This window comes from Chiloscyllium punctatum, chromosome 41 (assembly GCF_047496795.1).
Source record: "Chiloscyllium punctatum isolate Juve2018m chromosome 41, sChiPun1.3, whole genome shotgun sequence".
In the NCBI taxonomy this organism is placed as follows: Eukaryota; Metazoa; Chordata; class Chondrichthyes; order Orectolobiformes; family Hemiscylliidae; genus Chiloscyllium; species Chiloscyllium punctatum.
This window is the reverse complement of record NC_092779.1, coordinates 18,939,107-18,956,783: the sequence shown is the minus strand read 5'-3', so window position 1 is coordinate 18,956,783 and position 17,677 is coordinate 18,939,107. Positions and strand designations below refer to the sequence as shown.

The 17,677-nt window shown below is 39.1% G+C and overlaps 1 protein-coding gene across 2 annotated transcripts in view; it reads left to right on the top strand.

Annotated features, from left to right (window-relative positions):
• The window catches only part of clptm1l (CLPTM1 like), a 30,710-nt gene extending 17,332 nt beyond the window's left edge, over positions 1–13,378 (top strand). For both annotated transcript variants that reach the window (XM_072560502.1, XM_072560501.1), the window contains exons 11-17: positions 3,843–3,893; positions 4,197–4,279; positions 4,379–4,413; positions 4,500–4,555; positions 8,523–8,567; positions 10,037–10,152; positions 10,737–13,378. In XM_072560502.1, the coding sequence (XP_072416603.1) occupies positions 3,843–3,893; positions 4,197–4,279; positions 4,379–4,413; positions 4,500–4,555; positions 8,523–8,567; positions 10,037–10,152; positions 10,737–10,824 (474 nt within the window). In that variant the 3' untranslated portion in view covers positions 10,825–13,378. The remainder of the gene's footprint in view (positions 1–3,842; positions 3,894–4,196; positions 4,280–4,378; positions 4,414–4,499; positions 4,556–8,522; positions 8,568–10,036; positions 10,153–10,736) is intronic.
• The last annotated feature ends 4,299 nt before the right edge of the window (positions 13,379–17,677 follow it).

The following is a 17,677-nucleotide window of genomic DNA, read 5'->3' as shown; positions in this document are numbered from 1 at the left end:
TCTTGTATACCTCAATTAGGTCCCCTCTCCTCCTCCATTTTTTCATTAGAGAAAAGTATAAGCTCAGTCAACCTCTTTTCATAAGATAAGCCCTCCAGTGCAGGCAGCATCCTGGTAAACCTCCTCTGAACCCTCTCCAAAGCATCCACAACTTTCCTATAATAGGAGGACCAGAACTGGACGCAGTATTCCAAGTGCGGTCTAACCAAAGTTTTATAGAGCTGCAACAAGATCTCACGACTCTTAAACTCAATCCCCCTGTAAATGAAAGCCAAAACACCATATGCTTTCTTAACAACCTTGTCCACTTGGGTGGCCATTTTAAAGGATGTATGTACCTGCACACCACGATCCCTCTGTTCCTCCACACTGCCAAGAATCCTATCCTTAATCCTGTACTCCGCTTTCAAATTCGACCTTCCAAAATGCATCACCTTGCATTTATCCAGGTTGAACTCCATCTGCCACCTCTCAGCCTATCTCTGCATCCTGTCAATGTCCCGCTGTAGCTTACAACAGCCCTCTATACTGTCAACGACACCTTCAACCTTTGTGTCGTCTGCAAACTTGCTGACCCATCCTTCAATCCCAGACAATTAGACTTAGGGTAAAATGATTTAGGAACCAGGGTTTTTTAATAATCATAATTATTGATTTATTTTTTTAAAATCCGCAAGGTTGCAGAATTGATTCTCACACGTAGTTTGTAACATGAAAATATAAATATTCACCCTACTAAATAAAACAAAATACCCAAGCAACACTCACCAGGTAATTGAAAACTAAAATAGTGGATCTCCACAGAAAAAAAATCTATTTTGAGGGGCTGGAGTGAGAAGAAACATGTTTGGCCAGTTGTACTTAAGGCAAAAAAGATAAGACATAGAATGACCAAATAGTCTAGAGTTCTGGCATATGTGGATGGGTATATGCAGTAATGACATAAGCAGTATCTGGGATTACTAGGACACACCATATCACCATTTTTTCCGGATACTGTTCAAGGTGACCATCAGGTTTCTCATTGCATTTTTTTCCTGGCAATAGAAGAGCTGAGTTTGGAATCTTTCTCGAAACAATCTCTAGGCCTGCAAAACACTGTTTAAACAGTACAGCCATAAAAACAGTCAACTGTTTTCCCTGGAGTGAGTTCAAGCAACCAAGACCAGCAATTTACATGGAGCCATATGATTCTCAGGAAGTGTTTTTTTTAGAAAAGTTCCATTGCCTGTTTTAAATTATCCAGGTATTCTTGATCTTTCAAACTCAAGTCCACAAAAACAATTAAATATAATATGTGCATAACAAATTTTGTTTGTTTGTGGGGCTTTGTTCTAAGGAAACAGGGAGATGAATTTCCTTTCCTTACATTTCAACAGTGATCACACTTCTAAAGTATTCATTGGTTATAAAGCATTTTGAGACATCTCCGGATGATGAGGCACATTATAAAAATCAACTTAATGGTTTTCATTTATTAAACTTTTAAAAACTGAAGAAAATATGTCCGATAGATCTTCACAGAGACATCGTCAGATGAAGATGTGACCCAAATCAAAGAGATGATATTACTTAGAGTGACAGGGACTTGTTTTAAGAAGAACCCTTTTATGGGAAGTCTTTCAAGAGAAAATATTGGAAATGTGCAGAGCGTTTTGAGCAGGAGATAATTCCAGAGGTGTGGTCTAGGTGGCTAAGACCTAACCATCAATGAATGGACATAGAAAAGGATAAATGAACAAAATGCCAGACCTAAAGCAGTGAAGAGCTTTGAGGGAAGGTTTTGATCGGCTGAACAGAGACTTTCGAACTATGGGGAGGCAATAGCATAGCAGTATTATCGTTGGACTGTTAATCCAAAGACCCAGGTAATGTTCTGGGAACCTGGGTTCGAATCCCACGGAAGGTGGTGGAATTTGAATTCAATAAAAATCTAGAGTAATCGTCGAGTTCTTTGTCGATTGTTGGAAAAAAGTTATCATTTAGAGAAGGAAATTGCCATCCTTACCTGGTCTGGCCTGTATGTCTGTGCAGGCCCACGGCAATGTGGTTGGCTCTCAAGTGCCTTCTGGGCAATAAATACGAGCCTAGCAAGTGAAGCCCTCATCCTGTGAATGGATTTTTAAAAAACTGTGAATGGTAATATCATGACTGGTCCTCAACACAATTGATAATTGGAAGTTTTGGTCAGGGAATAAGTCTTGATTTTTGAAAACGTAGGAGGTTAATATTACACAGGTGGAAGCAGGTAGTCTTTGTGATGAAACACGTGCAAGACACTTGGCTTCTTGCCAACTTAACATTTTAGGAGAAAATGAGGACTGCAGATGTTGGAGATCAGAGTCAAAAAGTGTGGCGCTGGAAAAGCACAGCCAGTCAGCAGCGTCCGAGGAACAGGAGAGTCGACGTTTCAAGCATTATCTCCTCTTCAGGGATGTCATCCCTAATGAAGAGCTTATGCTCGAAACGATGACCCTCCTGCTCCTTGGATGCTGCCTGACCGGCTGTGCTTTTCCAGCGCCACACATTTTAACTCTACACTCGATTTTACACCAATAGAGTTTGTATTACTGACAGCCAAATATCTGCAAGAAATTGTGACTCGTTGAAAACAATTTCAGAGAAGAAATCAACCAGACAGGCAGCAGAGGTGCAGAATTGTATGTGTTAGTAGACATCTGAGACTTAACTGTGCAGTTGTTGTGAAGAGGTGGGAAGTGGCAAGGCAGAAACTTAATACTGTCGAAGTGTAACAGCGCAGTGATGAGAAGAGACATTATTGCTGATGATGTTCAAATATAATTGAATAGCTAAGAGTGGAACCATAGAAAGGGAAGTTTTACTGAGCTGGGCACTGAAGAAGAAACATTAATAGAAGGGTCAGTGTGTTTACCTATGGCAAAGAATCTGAAAAATCAAAAATAAGTGAGGAGGGTTGAATGCACACATTGCCACACTGAAGAATACAGTTGCGACTTTGGTCAGAGTATTTTTGGCCCCTCACCAAGTGTGGTAACATGACTGAAAAAGCTTCAAGTTGGGAAGTTGAAGGAAAGGAGGGCACAGATTTGGCAGCCGAACACTTGTACAAGGATGTTGAAAAGGAACAGTAAATTGAGGTGGGATGGTGGTCCTCTGTTGGTTTACTTAGCATAGGAATGATGACAGTTTCTAAAGAAAAGAGTTAGTACTTGAGGAGAGGTAACTATTTACCATGCAACCACTGGCGTTTTGCAGAGAAAAGGAGACATGTCTTTTGAGGTTTTTCATCAGAATGGATGCAAGATTACCAAATTTCAAAGAGAGCCACCCTTTACCCAGCACGAGAAATGGTCATTGATTTGTTGATAAGTTGGCTCTGGTCGGCGTCATTGCCATAGAGGCTGCATCGGAGAACTATTAGAGCCACATTTCTTTTAATTGAAAAAAGACGCAAGAGGATGGATCCTGCTTACAAATATATAAATTACAATTTCACCTAACATAAGTTGGAAGCTTAAATGAAACATAATTAGGGCAAGGTGGGGTGGTCTCCATAGACTGGGGAGAAAGTAGAGAGATCAGAACTCTGAGGGGATTGAATGATTTGCGATGAAGAATTTGGCTGAAGCTTGTTTTCCTCAGCAGTTCTCCATGCGGTGTTTTGGGGAAGGTCTGTTGGCTAACAGGTTTCTTACTTTCTCCTCCCAAGCTCCAGGAAGTTGTAGCCAGTCGTTCTCTCTCACCACCTTAACTGCTCTAAGATAACTCTAAATGTACCATGTATGCTTACATGTTTTGTGAAATAAATGTGAATTTAAATGAACAGTGAAATAGATTACTTTGGGTATTCTCTGTTGCAGTTTGGAACCTTTGATGAATCTGAAAAAAAGACTGAGGAATATGATACTCAGGTATTTGGGTGGTTTCTGACTTTTCTATTTGGGTTTGACATGATTAACCAAATGTACAGTTGAAACTTAAATGGGCTATGAGCTTGTACCGCTCAGTCTGTACTTGGATCTCCATAATTATGCCAACATGAGCTTACCTTGATTAGTATAAGGAAAACAACTAACTGAATCTGCAAAAACAAAAGTGAAATATTTAAAGGTTTGATGCAGTTTTTAAGAAATATGTGTTCACTTGCATAATTTATGGTAGATATAATTATCTCCAATGTCTGATGATTGTGGATTTTTCTCCCTCTTTTTCAGGCAATGAAATTCTTGTCCTACATACTTTATCCACTTTGTTTTGGTGGAGCAGTATACTCACTATTAAATATAAAGTACAAAAGGTAACTATCAATGGCTGTTCAGTTAAACTTAATTTATTTTTCATCTTCAAAGCAAGGTTATTTAATGCATTGGATTTATAATATTTCATGTCTTTTCAGTTGGTACTCGTGGTTGATAAATAGTTTAGTTAATGGTAAGTGTCCCTTGCACATGCAGTTACTTGTATATATTTGCTCTGTTTTATTCACATGGATATTAAAATGTTTGTGGTTATTGCAGGCGTTTATGCTTTTGGATTCCTGTTTATGCTGCCTCAACTGTTCGTCAATTATAAGGTTAGTGATTAGATTGATTATCCTGCTCATGTAGCTATTTTAGGAGAATTCAACCTACTATTATTGAAAATGGAACAATCCACTTGGTATTTTGTAATATTTAAATCTGTCTGTCTTTGTTCACAACCCACCATTTTGTTTGTGAATTAAATTCTGTATGTCTGTTTTGACAGTCTTGAATGTGTGTGGTAACTTTATAAACAGGAAAGCCAGTCACTATAAGTGTGAGACAGTAGCTTTGAATGCTTCCTTTATCTCATGGCCTCCAGCCACAGCAGAAACCCACACATAACCCCTTCCTACTTCTTTCTCATTCTGTGAGAAAGCTTTAGCTCAGATCAAGGAATCTTGAACCTGCACCCAGCATCCAAAATTGGAGCATCGATTTGAAGTCTCTTTGAACACTCAATTGCTAAATCTACAATTTTGGTAGTTGGTATGAGACATTTCTAGCTCTGTGCTTTTAGCTTGTGTAGCACTAGGCTATGGAGTAGGTAGAAGCGCTTACTTAAGATAAGTCTAGTGAACTGGAGCAAAAACTGTGTGTTGGGGCGGCATGGTGGCTCAAGGTTAGCACTGCTGCCTCACAGCACCAGGGTCCCAGGTTTGATTCCAGCCTCGGGTGACTGTCTGTCTGTGTGGAGTTTGCACGTTCTCCCCGTGTCTGCGTGGGTTTCCTCCGGGTGCTCCGGTTTCCTCCCACTGTCCAAACATATGCAGGCCAGGTGAATTGGCCATGCTAAATTGCCCATAGGGTTAGGTGCATTAGTCAAAGGGAAATGGGTCTGGGTGGGTTGCTGTTCGGAGGGTCAGTGTGGACGGGTTGGGTTGAAGGGTCTGTTTCCACACTGTAGAGAATCTAATCTAAAAAACATTGTGAAATTGAAAGAGTTGGACTGTCTTTCTCAATGATCAGAAAGTGTGTCTGGATTTGCAGTAGGTTCACGCATTTAAGAATAATCAGGACGTGAGTCTAATGAGAGTTGCGGAAACAATTATTTTAAACTTTAACTTTTACTTAAGATATAAAAATAAAGTTTTTTTTTAATGTCAACTTCAAAAACGTGCAGTAATATTGAATTTGCTGTAGGGACACTAACAGTTGTCCATTGGTCCCTCAGTAAGTGTTGTAAATATTGAGTGTGTTTGAAGGTTCAAAATTCAAGACATTTTAAATATAAGAATAGTAGTTTTGTGTTAGAACTGGAAGTACTAAATGTTTTGTAAGGTTTTACAGTTTTGTGTTTGTAATTGTTGTGTGCAGGGTTGTCAGATAAGAGGCACTGAATGATTCCAATGCAGCTACCTAAAGACAGTATTTAAACTTCTTAATCTGATAGGTATTGTTAGTGTTTTGGGTGAAAAAAATTGAAATAACAGTGCTTTTCTGAGTTAAAGAGAAATGCTCCATTTCTGTTCTGAGAGGGTCAGTTTTTTTTAATGCAGCTTTGTGACAGCATGTCACCTTGACTGTCTCAGCTGCAGGTGGTTTAATTTGAAATGAATATATGGGCTGGTTATTGAACAGATTCATCTGTCATTGTGATGACTGGCATTGGTAGTCTTTCTGTGCACAATAAGTATTGTTGTCCAATAAAGCAGTCTAGCATTTAGTTAAAGAAAGTTTTAATAAATATCAAGATTGCCACAATGTTTGCCATTTTAATCCTATCCAGAGTTTAACCTTTCCATATGTGCTGAAGAAATTTGCATTGTGTAAGAAGCATGTTGACGTAGTACTTAAGCAATGCATTCAGTGAAACCCGACTTATATTTGAGGATTTTCATCACAAGATGAATTGTCTATAGCCCTTCTCAAATCCAGCACCCATGGGACCGAGACTGTGCTAGATTTTAGATTTTCCTGGACTTTGGTTTACCCATTATCCAACAAATTGTAGTTGCTTGACTCTAAAGGGAGGATGCACCAGTTTCTAAATCTGTTAATATGACCACTGGTCAAAGGCCATGCAAAATGGATTTAAGTAGCAGCATCTTCAGAAAATTTCCACATTGTCATGATAAAGTGCTGCATGGATTCCTTAAGTGTTCCATTACTGCTGTCTGGCTAATGTTGCAGAGATCTCCTGTAGTTGTTTGAAAGGAGTCTGACTTGTTTTTCAAAAGTAAACTGAGGACAGTCATGACCTTCATAACTAAATGCAGAAGGGCAGATTTTAAACAAACCTTGTGTAGACAGACAGAGTACGTTATGAGTGGCTCCCAGAGGAAAAACATGTCCAGTTTTTGGACAATTCCACTTTTTGAGGAGTTAGATTTAGGGTACTGTACCTACCCACAGAATTATGCCTGATTGTTATTTTTACTTATAAGAGTCATAGAAAATGGAAACAGACCCTGAAATCGAACCAGTCCATGCTGACAATGTTCCCAAACTAAACTAGTCCCACCCTGCCTATTCCTGGCCCATATCCCTCCAAACCTTTCCTATTCATGTACCTATCCAAATGTCTTTTAAACATTGTAATTGTACCCACATCCAGTTCATCAGGAAGTTGTTTATAGTCTTGCGAAAACGGAGTCTTTTAATATCTCATTCAAGTAGCCATTGTTCAATGTAATTTTGAATAATGAACATTAACATGGGCTCTCCTGGCATCTGAGGTCAGTTTTGTTCTCAACTAAAGTTCATGACTGTTTCAGTAAGAGTGACTACTGCCTCATCCTCCTGTAGACAAACTCGCACCTTCACATTGAGTGCCACATAACATGATGGAGGTTATTCTATCACTGCATTAAATGGGACAGACTTCGAACAGGTCTAGCAACTCAAGACTGGGCATCCACGAGGCACTGTTGGCCATGAATAGCAGTCGTACTCCAGAACAATCTACAACCTCATGGCCCACCATTCAACCATTTATCAGTCAGCCAGTTCAACCCTAGTTAATATAGAGTGCAGAAGGGCACAAGCAGACCTAAAAATGAGGTGTCAGCTTGCTGAAGCTACCAAACAGGACTACCTGCATAAAAAAAGTGAAAGAATTGCGATGTTGTAGATCAGAAACAAAAACAGAAATTACTGGAAAAGCTCAACAGGTCTGGCATCATTTGTTGAGAGAAATTGGAGTTTACATTTCAGGTCTATTGATCCTTCCTCAGAACTGCTTGCATGCCAAACAACATAAATAGCAAATGATAGACAGAGCTAAGTATCCAACAACCAGCAGATCAGATCTAAACTGCGCAGTCCTGCCACATTCACTTGTGAATGGTGGTGGATAATTAAACAATTCACTGGAGGAGGCTCCACAAATGTACCCATCCTCAATAATGGAAGAGCCCAACACATCAGTGCAAAAGATAATGCTGAAGCATTTGCACTATCTTCAGCCAAAAGTGCCGAGTTGATGATCTGCCTAGGACAAGGGCAACAGATAAATGGGACGTTCACCACCTGCAAGTTCCCCTCCAAGCCACTCACTATCCTGACTTGGAAATATATTGCTGTTCCTTCACTGTCACTGGGTTAAAATCCTGGAATTCCCTCCCCAAGGGCATTGTGAGTCAAGTACAGCATATGGACTGCAGCAGTTCAACAGGACACCTCTCTATCTCTTCCTTAAGGGCAACTAGGTACTGACAACAAATGCTGGCCAGCCAGCACCACGCATGTCCCACAGGTGAATTTAAAGAAACACAACCACTCTTAAACATGGGATACTGTTTAACCTTTATATTCTCTTCCATCCACCACATTTCCAAACCCCCCCCCACCCAACTCTACTTCCTGTGAAGAATATTCAATAGCAAGCATTCTAATGGGGATAGTGGAGCTTCCTTATCTATATCGCTTTTATTTAAAAAAAAATTCCACAGATGGCCTATTTGATCACTGCTCCTTCAGGGAGCTAATAATCATAATCTGTTGTAGAAATGGGACTTTCTTATCGCAAAAAGGTGTACTGAAGATGTCTGCTAACTGTCGCTTTCTGTTTACTTGCAGTTGAAATCTGTGGCACACTTACCATGGAAGGCCTTTATGTATAAAGTAAGCTATTTTCTAGGTAGTTCAAAACTGATTCACATCATGTACAAAATAATTCAGGCAATGCAGTTCCTACAGTGGTGTCCGTGTGATATGTTGCTTTGTACTTGGAAATTTTGCATTTTTTTGGCAGACATAAGTTTTTGTTTTGAAGACTTTGGAAATTTATCCATCCTCAAAACAAACATATGTAATTTAGTTGCAAGGATTTGCAATATTTACTTGCCTGATTTTATTTTTTAAATATTGTAACTTTAAAGAAGAGGAGGATTTGTGCACCTTTGGTTGAAAAGACAGCCGGGTAACCTTTTCCCAGGCCTGTACTGGTGCCATTCTTGTATCTGAGTATTCTTCAGTGACCCATTGCAGTCAGACAGTGTTTCTTGGCGAAAATTCAGCCAAGTTGGTCCTGGGTTTGGTTTCCAAAACCTATCATTTTCTAATATGATGGTTTAGATTGACTCCAACATATGTGATCAGATGTTGATCTTATCCATTTAAAAATAGATATTGGACATTTAAAAACTGTTTGCAAAAATGCATGCTGGATTCCAATAGATTTACAGAAACAAATGTACGTTGTGACATTCATGTACTTTTAGTTAAATATTCGTATAAGCAACACAAAGTATTAAATGGTTGTATTTAAATCTAAATACAATCTTGAGTTATTTTCTTGAGCATAGCAATGAAAGCTCATGTAGTGAGTTTACATGGTTTGGAATGCACTTCCAGACTCATGGGAACAGATTCATTAGTGAAAAATAAATTGGAAAATTCTTCAAATGATCCCGTGGGTGGCACGGTGGCACAGTGGTGAGCAATGCTGCCTCAGCGCCAGAGACCCGGGTTCAATTCCTGCCTCAGGCGACTGACTGTGTGGAGTTTGCACGTTCTCCCCGTGTCTGCGTGGGTTTCCTCCGGGTGCTCCGGTTTCCTCCCACAGTCCAAAGATGTGCAGGTCAGGTGAATTGGCCATGCTAAATTGCCCGTAGTGTTAGGTAAGGGGTAAATGTAGGGGTATGGGTGGGTTGCGCTTCGGCGGGTCGGTGTGGACTTGTTGGGCCGAAGGGCCTGTTTCCACACTGTAAGTAATCCAATCTAATCTAAAAAATGGAGACAATTTAAGAGCTTTCAAGACTGAGCAAGAATGTGGGATCATTTGGAAATCTCTGCCAAAGAAGTGGCACAGGCACAATGGGATAAATAGCCTCCTGCATTGTGTGATTTTTTTTTTTTTAAAAAGCAGTTAGAGATGGGCAATAAGTGCTGGCCGAGCCAGTGTCCCCCTCATCCTGTGAATTTTAAAAAAACTGCATTAATTCATTACGAGCAATTGAAAATATTGGCTTGTTTTCTATCATTGTTATTCAGGTTAGCGGAGCAACTTAATATGAATTGTTAAATATTTTCCACAATCTGACTTGTAATAATGTTCATCTTGTATTGTCACAACCGTACCTCCATTGCAGGCATTCAACACCTTTATTGATGATGTCTTTGCCTTCATCATCACCATGCCAACGTCTCACCGACTAGCTTGCTTCAGAGATGATGTAGTTTTTCTTGTTTACCTCTACCAGAGATGGTAAGACTTTCCAACATACATCTAAATGTGAAAAAATAAAACTTTCAAACTCTATTTTAGAAACTAAGCTATCTTTTCATTTTGCATTTCAAGCAGAAGTTCCCTTAGAAAGAGAAGGGAATGAGTAAAGTGCTTTCATTTGTTGATTTGAATTGAGCAATTTACCTGACAAGTTGCAAAATTCTTCACTGAAGTGGATTGAAGCTTTCTGCATTGCTTTCCTGCACAATATATTTTGGCAATACGCTGGCTATGTCCCTTGAATCAGAACAGCAGCTGATTTAAGAGATGTAAGTGTCACTTTACAGGCATGTCTTTGGAGGATCAGACAGACCGTTACATGACTTTGTGACACAGATGCTGAACAGAAAACTTGGAAGAGTGCTTCAGTCTTTTGTTCTGCAATTCACCGTGCTGAGCACAAAAAGATTTTCTGACATTTTGAAATTGTTTAGGCAAGGGAGAAAGTTGACTTGGATATTATTTCATAAATATATTGCTGTCCTTAAAAACAATAGTCAGATGAATTGACCCCTCCCCCACTCCAATTTGATTCTGAAATTCAATGTTATGTTTATTTGCAGGCTTTACCCAGTGGATAAAAGCAGAATTAATGAATTTGGTGAATCATATGATGAAAAGGATACTGTGAAGAAACTGCATAAGGAGTGATTTTAGACTGGGCTTTCTCTGCACCCAGCTGCCAGCATCTTTTAAACCTCTGCTACCTGCAGTGCAGCCACTTCTTTTATCTTTTCCTGCTTGTGACTGCAGTATGAATACATTTCCAGCCGTGCCAACCTTTTCTGGATTTATAATTCTGGGTCATAACTCATTGGAGTTAAACAGTATTAATCTTATGAAGAAGATAGAGATTGTAAACTATGATATTGCTGTTTGACAGCCCAATTCAAATTTGTAATATAACTTGTTTCATAGGTCCAAGACTTTGAGGTGTTAACTGATCAGAACTGTACATGAAGTTGGTCAAGGGCAACTTACAGCTTCACTAAAGGACCGAAGTATTTAAACATTCTCTTTCACTACCCTTCCTAGCTTGCTTTTATTCTACGAAAACTTTGCTAACTTTTGTTTTTTTTTTGAGTAGACATTATGACCTTTACAATCTGATTAATTTATGGTGACTTGATGTCATTGTTTTTGTGTGACCAAGGTTATTACTGGAGTTGCCATTCTGCATTCCATTCATTGTGTCTGTAAGTTTGTGATTTGGCCAAATGAGTGATTGAAACAATTTGAAACTAATCCAAGTTAGCACAGAATGGAATTTGCTTTTCTACTTTTTTCAGTTCAGATATTAAACCTGACCACAAGATTGGTTTGTGTAAGGTATAATACAGATTTTTCCAGTACAATATTTAAGAGGTATTGGGACAATAATTAACATGAATTTGTTGAACTGCATCCTTGAAACATTAAAATCAAACTAATACAACACTTCCCTTACTGCAGCAATATAATTTTGATTCAATTCAGAAAAAAAATCATTTTTTGTCAAACAGGATTAAAATGGATATGGTAAGGAAAGAAATGAAATGCTCTTCTGTGTTAATATTTAATAATATTTTATTTGGCTGTTTAGAACTTCTGATTTATTTTGGCCAAGGATTGGTCATTTCAGGCTAGTGAAAGTAAGCACTGGCTGTTTTAGTTGAAAAAGGTTCTAGGCTCTGTTAATTCAGTAATTGACATTGCTGGCTAATTTACTCCGTAGTGCTTTATCTCGTTTTTTTTCTGACTATTGGTAAAATCTGCTTTGATTTACAGAACAGCTGTAATGATCTCTTGATTGAATATGCATTCCTTTCTTTTTAATGATTTGGTTATAAAGTTATTTTTTAAGAATACTCATCCAAAGTGTTCTCTGCAACTTTTGTAAACATGTGGTCGATGCAACCTTTTCCAAATGTATTGGTACTACTCCCTTAAATTTTTACAGCAGTAGTTGATCTTTTGTAAGTCCCAAAGCTTAAGTACTGAATAGTACTAAGTATGTTTTAACTTGTCTTTAGTAACAGCACATAGGCTCTAAAAGTTTTCTCTTAAGTTCAGATATTAAACCTGACCACAAGATTGGTTTGTGTAAGGTATAATACAGATTTTTCCAGTACAATATTTAAGAGGTATTGGGACAATAATTAACATGAATTTGTTGAACTGCATCCTTGAAACATTAAAATCAAACTAATACAACACTTCCCTTACTGCAGCAATATAATTTTGATTCAATTCAGAAAAAAAATCATTTTTTGTCAAACAGGATTAAAATGGATATGGTAAGGAAAGAAATGAAATGCTCTTCTGTGTTAATATTTAATAATATTTTATTTGGCTGTTTAGAACTTCTGATTTATTTTGGCCAAGGATTGGTCATTTCAGGCTAGTGAAAGTAAGCACTGGCTGTTTTAGTTGAAAAAGGTTCTAGGCTCTGTTAATTCAGTAATTGACATTGCTGGCTAATTTACTCCGTAGTGCTTTATCTCGTTTTTTTTCTGACTATTGGTAAAATCTGCTTTGATTTACAGAACAGCTGTAATGATCTCTTGATTGAATATGCATTCCTTTCTTTTTAATGATTTGGTTATAAAGTTATTTTTTAAGAATACTCATCCAAAGTGTTCTCTGCAACTTTTGTAAACATGTGGTCGATGCAACCTTTTCCAAATGTATTGGTACTACTCCCTTAAATTTTTACAGCAGTAGTTGATCTTTTGTAAGTCCCAAAGCTTAAGTACTGAATAGTACTAAGTATGTTTTAACTTGTCTTTAGTAACAGCACATAGGCTCTAAAAGTTTTCTCTTAAGTTAATGAAATTGCATAATTTGTAGTCATCTCTTGACCAACTAGAGTGACAATTATAGACTCTTGAATGTCCTGGCTGATTGGGTTTGGCTTATAGCTGTGTGTTTTTCTGATCTAGTTGGGAGAATTAAAATGGAGTAATCCTAGTACCAGCTAGGAATCACTCTTTTAATAAAGATTGGCTTCAAACAGGACAGGCAGTATGGGTGCACAATAATTTAGGTAGAAAGCTAGGCATTCAGGATGTGGTGTCAATAATGAATGCAGTGTGTCTTATCAATCAGTCCAAACCTGGTGTGTTGAGTATCTCGATCGGATGAAAAACTGCCAACAGTTGTCAAAGATAAAAACAAATTGCACTGAAAGACCTGTGTGATGAAATAAATTCTGCATATAATCTGACTTTATTTTCTATGGAAGTATATTTAAAAATACATATAGGCCATCTACATAAAGTGACACTGTAGATATTTAAAATGAATGTTTTTCTTTCATTAGAGATGCATTTATTCTCTCCTCTTCCTGTAATATTTCTCATTTATATAGTTAATGATTTTGAATGTTTCAGTATCATCCTTGATTTTCAAATCTAAACATTCTGGTTTCTACCAACTGCCCTGATGACTGGAGTTAAATACTGGAGCTATCAGCTTATGTAGGAACAGCAGTAATCTATTCAGCTGCTCAAGGCATCTGCTCATGTCATTGCAGATTTGTACCTCAACTACATTTCCCTGCCTTTTCTCCAGATCTCTCAATCCTCTCAATCCTCCTACCTGAAGAATCCATTAATGTCAGTACAATAATTCCAATCAATCTGGTACTCATGACCTTTCTTTGGGAGGGGGTAAAACATTAGATTTCCATTATGCTGTGTGTTAAAAGTGTCATAGAGTCAGACAGCATAGAAACAGACCCATCAGTCCAACTTGTCCGTGCCAACCACATTTCCCAAACTAAATTAGTCCCATTTGCCCATGTGTGGTCCATATCCCTCTAAATCGTTACCAATTGGACCTGTCCAAATGTCTTTTAAATATTGCAACTGTACCTGCATCTACCAGTTTCTCTGGCAGTTCATTTCACACATGAATCATCCTCTGTAAAAAGAATTGCCTCTGAGGTCCCTTTTAAATCTTTCTGTGCTCACTCCTAAAAAGATGCTCACTAGTTTTGAAGTTCCCCATCCTAGTGAAAAGACCTTTTGTTATGCACCTTATCTATGTCCCTTATGATTTTATAAACCTCTATAAGGTCACCCCTCAACCTCCAACAATCTAATAGAAAAATGTCCCAATTTATCCAGTCTCTCCTTATAACAAAAGCCCTCCAGTCCTGGCAACGTCCTTGTAAATCTTTTCTGCGCCCTCTCCAATTTAATGTCCTCTTTGGGTTTGCTGCTAAATGGCTTAGTCTTAACTTTAAAAAGTTAGTTGGAGATTCAAGATGGTGGCGACCCAGCAAGTCTGAGTCTGTAGTGCTTTGCTAAGACTCTGGCAAAGTGGGGCACCTGCCTTCACCACACCTTTTAATTCATTTAAAATAGCTTTTGCCCAACATACCAAGTCATTTTGCATCAAACTTGAACAGTTTGGTGTTCTTAAAATGAGTAAGGGCAAAAATTCCAGAAGTTCGCAACAGGCAGGGACCCCTCCCGCAGCAGCGGAGACGTCTGCGGCAACCTCTGGGAACTTACCTGCAGAGGCAAGCCTGATCTCCGGGATCAACAAGATGCAGGAGAGTATCGATGCCTTCATCAAAGAATCCAGAACCAGGTGGGAGTCGTTCTCGGTTTTGCTTTTGCAGCACGACCAAGAAATTGAAAAACTCGAACAACGTGTCAGAGGGGCAATGCAAAAGGCCGCGATCTTGGAAGAGCACATTGATGACCTTGATAATCAGGGTTGTCGAAAAAATATTCAGTTGCTGGGCCTTCCTGAATGCGAAGAGAAAGGCCAGCTTGCAGTTTTCTTTTTTTGGAGCAATGGCTCCCTCAAATATTAAAGTTGGAGTCCTGATCAGGCCAGGTACGGGTGGAGTGGGCTCACCAGGATGTTATACGCAGGTCCAGGCCGGACCAGCCCCCCCCCCCCCCCCCCCACCGCCCGGTTCTGTTCCCACTCCAATGCTATAAAGAGAAGCAGATGCTCCTGGAAGCCTCCAGAGTCCTGGGGAAGGATCCCCAGGCCATGATGTGCAAGGGTTCCAGGATCATGTTATTCCAGGATTTTTCACCAGCCGTGGTATGCAAGAGGAGGGCAGTCGATGAGGCGAAGAATGGCCTACGAGACCTTAATATCCAATATTCCTTACGTTACCCAGCGATGCTGCGCTTCAGCCACGAAGGATCTGTATACAACTTTGGATCACCGGAGAAGGCTAAAGAAATTTTGGACTCTCTTAAATAGACTAAGATTCAAACTGTATGGATAATGATTTTGCTTTGGGCTCCCGTTTCTTCCCCCCCCAGCTTACCCCTTCTTTCTCCACCCCTTTTTTTGTTAATTACCTTCTCTAGGGGACAGGGAGGGGACCTTATTTGTTATTCACTGTGATTTCTTTTTTTACAGACCGTACGGCTTATTTGCTTTATGTTGGGGGGGAGGGGTTGTTTTATCCTACCTTTTTAAGAGCAGGGTTCTCTTCTTCTGTCATTTTACTTAGTTTTCTAATAATTGCTAGGATTGTAAGTTTGTAGTTTTTTATATATTTATATTTTGTATTCAGCTTGCTAAACGCACCTAGGTGTAGGTGTGGGGCGCGGTGGGTCACTCACTTTTAACTTTGGTTTTATAGAATACTTGAATTTGTCTACTCCATTTTCTAATGCCTGGGTCAAGGGTGGGGCACTAATTAGGAGAGGTTATGGTGAGGTTATTGGTAGGTAGTTACGCCCCCTGGGAGCAAGGGGGAAAATCTCCTTTCAAATGTGTTTTGTTTTTTTTAACTTAGGAATAGTTTTTAATTGTATTGGTGTAAATGTCTTTAAAGAATTTTTGCTTTTGTGAATTTTCCATGGTCTTTACTCAGGGTGTTTTGGATGGGGTTCTTCCTCCTGGGGGGTCTCGGGCCTGCCTGGACGATCATGGCTAGATATTCGCTTAGGTGGTGCACCTGGAATGTCAAGGGGAGTAATTCACCAATCAAAAGGAAGAAGATACTATCAAACCTTAAAAAAGAAAGGGTTGACATAGCTCTTTTACAGGAGATACATCTACTTGACAAAGAGCACTTAAAATTACAACAGGGTGGATATGACCAGGCCTTTTTCTCATCTTTTAGCTCAAAAAGTAGGGGAGTAGTCATTCTCATTCATAAGAATCTTCCTTTTAAAATCTTAAGTCAGATAAAAGATAAATCTGGATGATATATACTGATTTAAAGCCCTAATAAAGGGAGAGGAGTATGGGATTTTGAATCTTTATTACCCCACCCCAGTACATCCCTTCAAATTTGTAACAGAAATGTTCTCCAAGTTGATAGCTTTTGGGGCTCTCCGTACAATTTATAGGAGGAGATTTTAATTGTATTATGGACTCTGAGACACAGGATACCCAAGAGTACTATGGGTATATCTCTTACATCCAGACAATTGGCAGATCTGAATAAGGAGCTAGGGCTAGTAGTTGTGTGGAGGTGTCTTCACCCCCAGGGCAGAGACTTTACTTTCTACTCTAACCCACACAAGTGTCATACTAGACTTGATATGTTTTTTGATCCCTTTACCCTTTTGAATTCCATATTGTCCTGCAAAATAGGTAACATAGCAATCTTTGATGATGCTGCAGTATATATGGAAGTTAAGACTAGGGATGATGGGACAAGCCCCTGACATTGGCATATGGATTCCTTTTTAATGAAGGATAGCAAATTTATAACATTTTTCTCAATAATTCAAAACCTCTTTGGAAATTAATTCAGGTTACGGCCAGTAACCTGTTGACGATGTGGGAGACTATTAAGGCCTCTGCACGAGGTTGATCATCTCATATTCTGCGCCCCAGAAAAGACGAAAGGGAGAACAACAGTGCCTACTCGAGGCTCGCTTGAAGGTAACTGAGACAGCCTATGTTGATAGGCCCCCTATTACTAAGCTACAAAGGATCACAGCCCTTAGGACAGCCTTGAATACCGCATTTATTCAAACAGCAAAAAGGGAAATATTATTTGCAAAGCAAAGACTATATGAATATAGCGACAAGCCTGGCAGATACCTAGCGTATCTTGCGTGGAAAAAAGAAGGCTCCTTTACATACTGGAAAGGTTTGGTGTTGGAGAGGTATTTTCTAAATGGGTCTCAATATTATACAATGATCCCAAAGCAGCCATGATTACCAATGGTTTAGGTTTGGATAACTTCAGTGTGGGTAGGGACTGTCATCAGGGATGTCCTCTCTCACCGTTATTATTCACGCTAGTAATCAAATCACTAGCAGAAGCTGTACAAACCGACTCTAACATAATGCCTCCAAGGGTTTGTTCGGGTAAACATAAAATCACTCTCTATGCAACTGATGTCCTCCTGTTCTTAAGTAATCCTTTGATATCAGTGCCCCACTTAATTCAAGTAATAAATCTACTTAGTATGTTCTCAGGCTACAAAATCAATTTTATGAAATCGAAGGCCATGCCATTGGGTGGTCTCTCCAGTGTATCCAATTTATCGGGCGGATCTAGTTTTCCCTTTTGGTGGTCACTGGA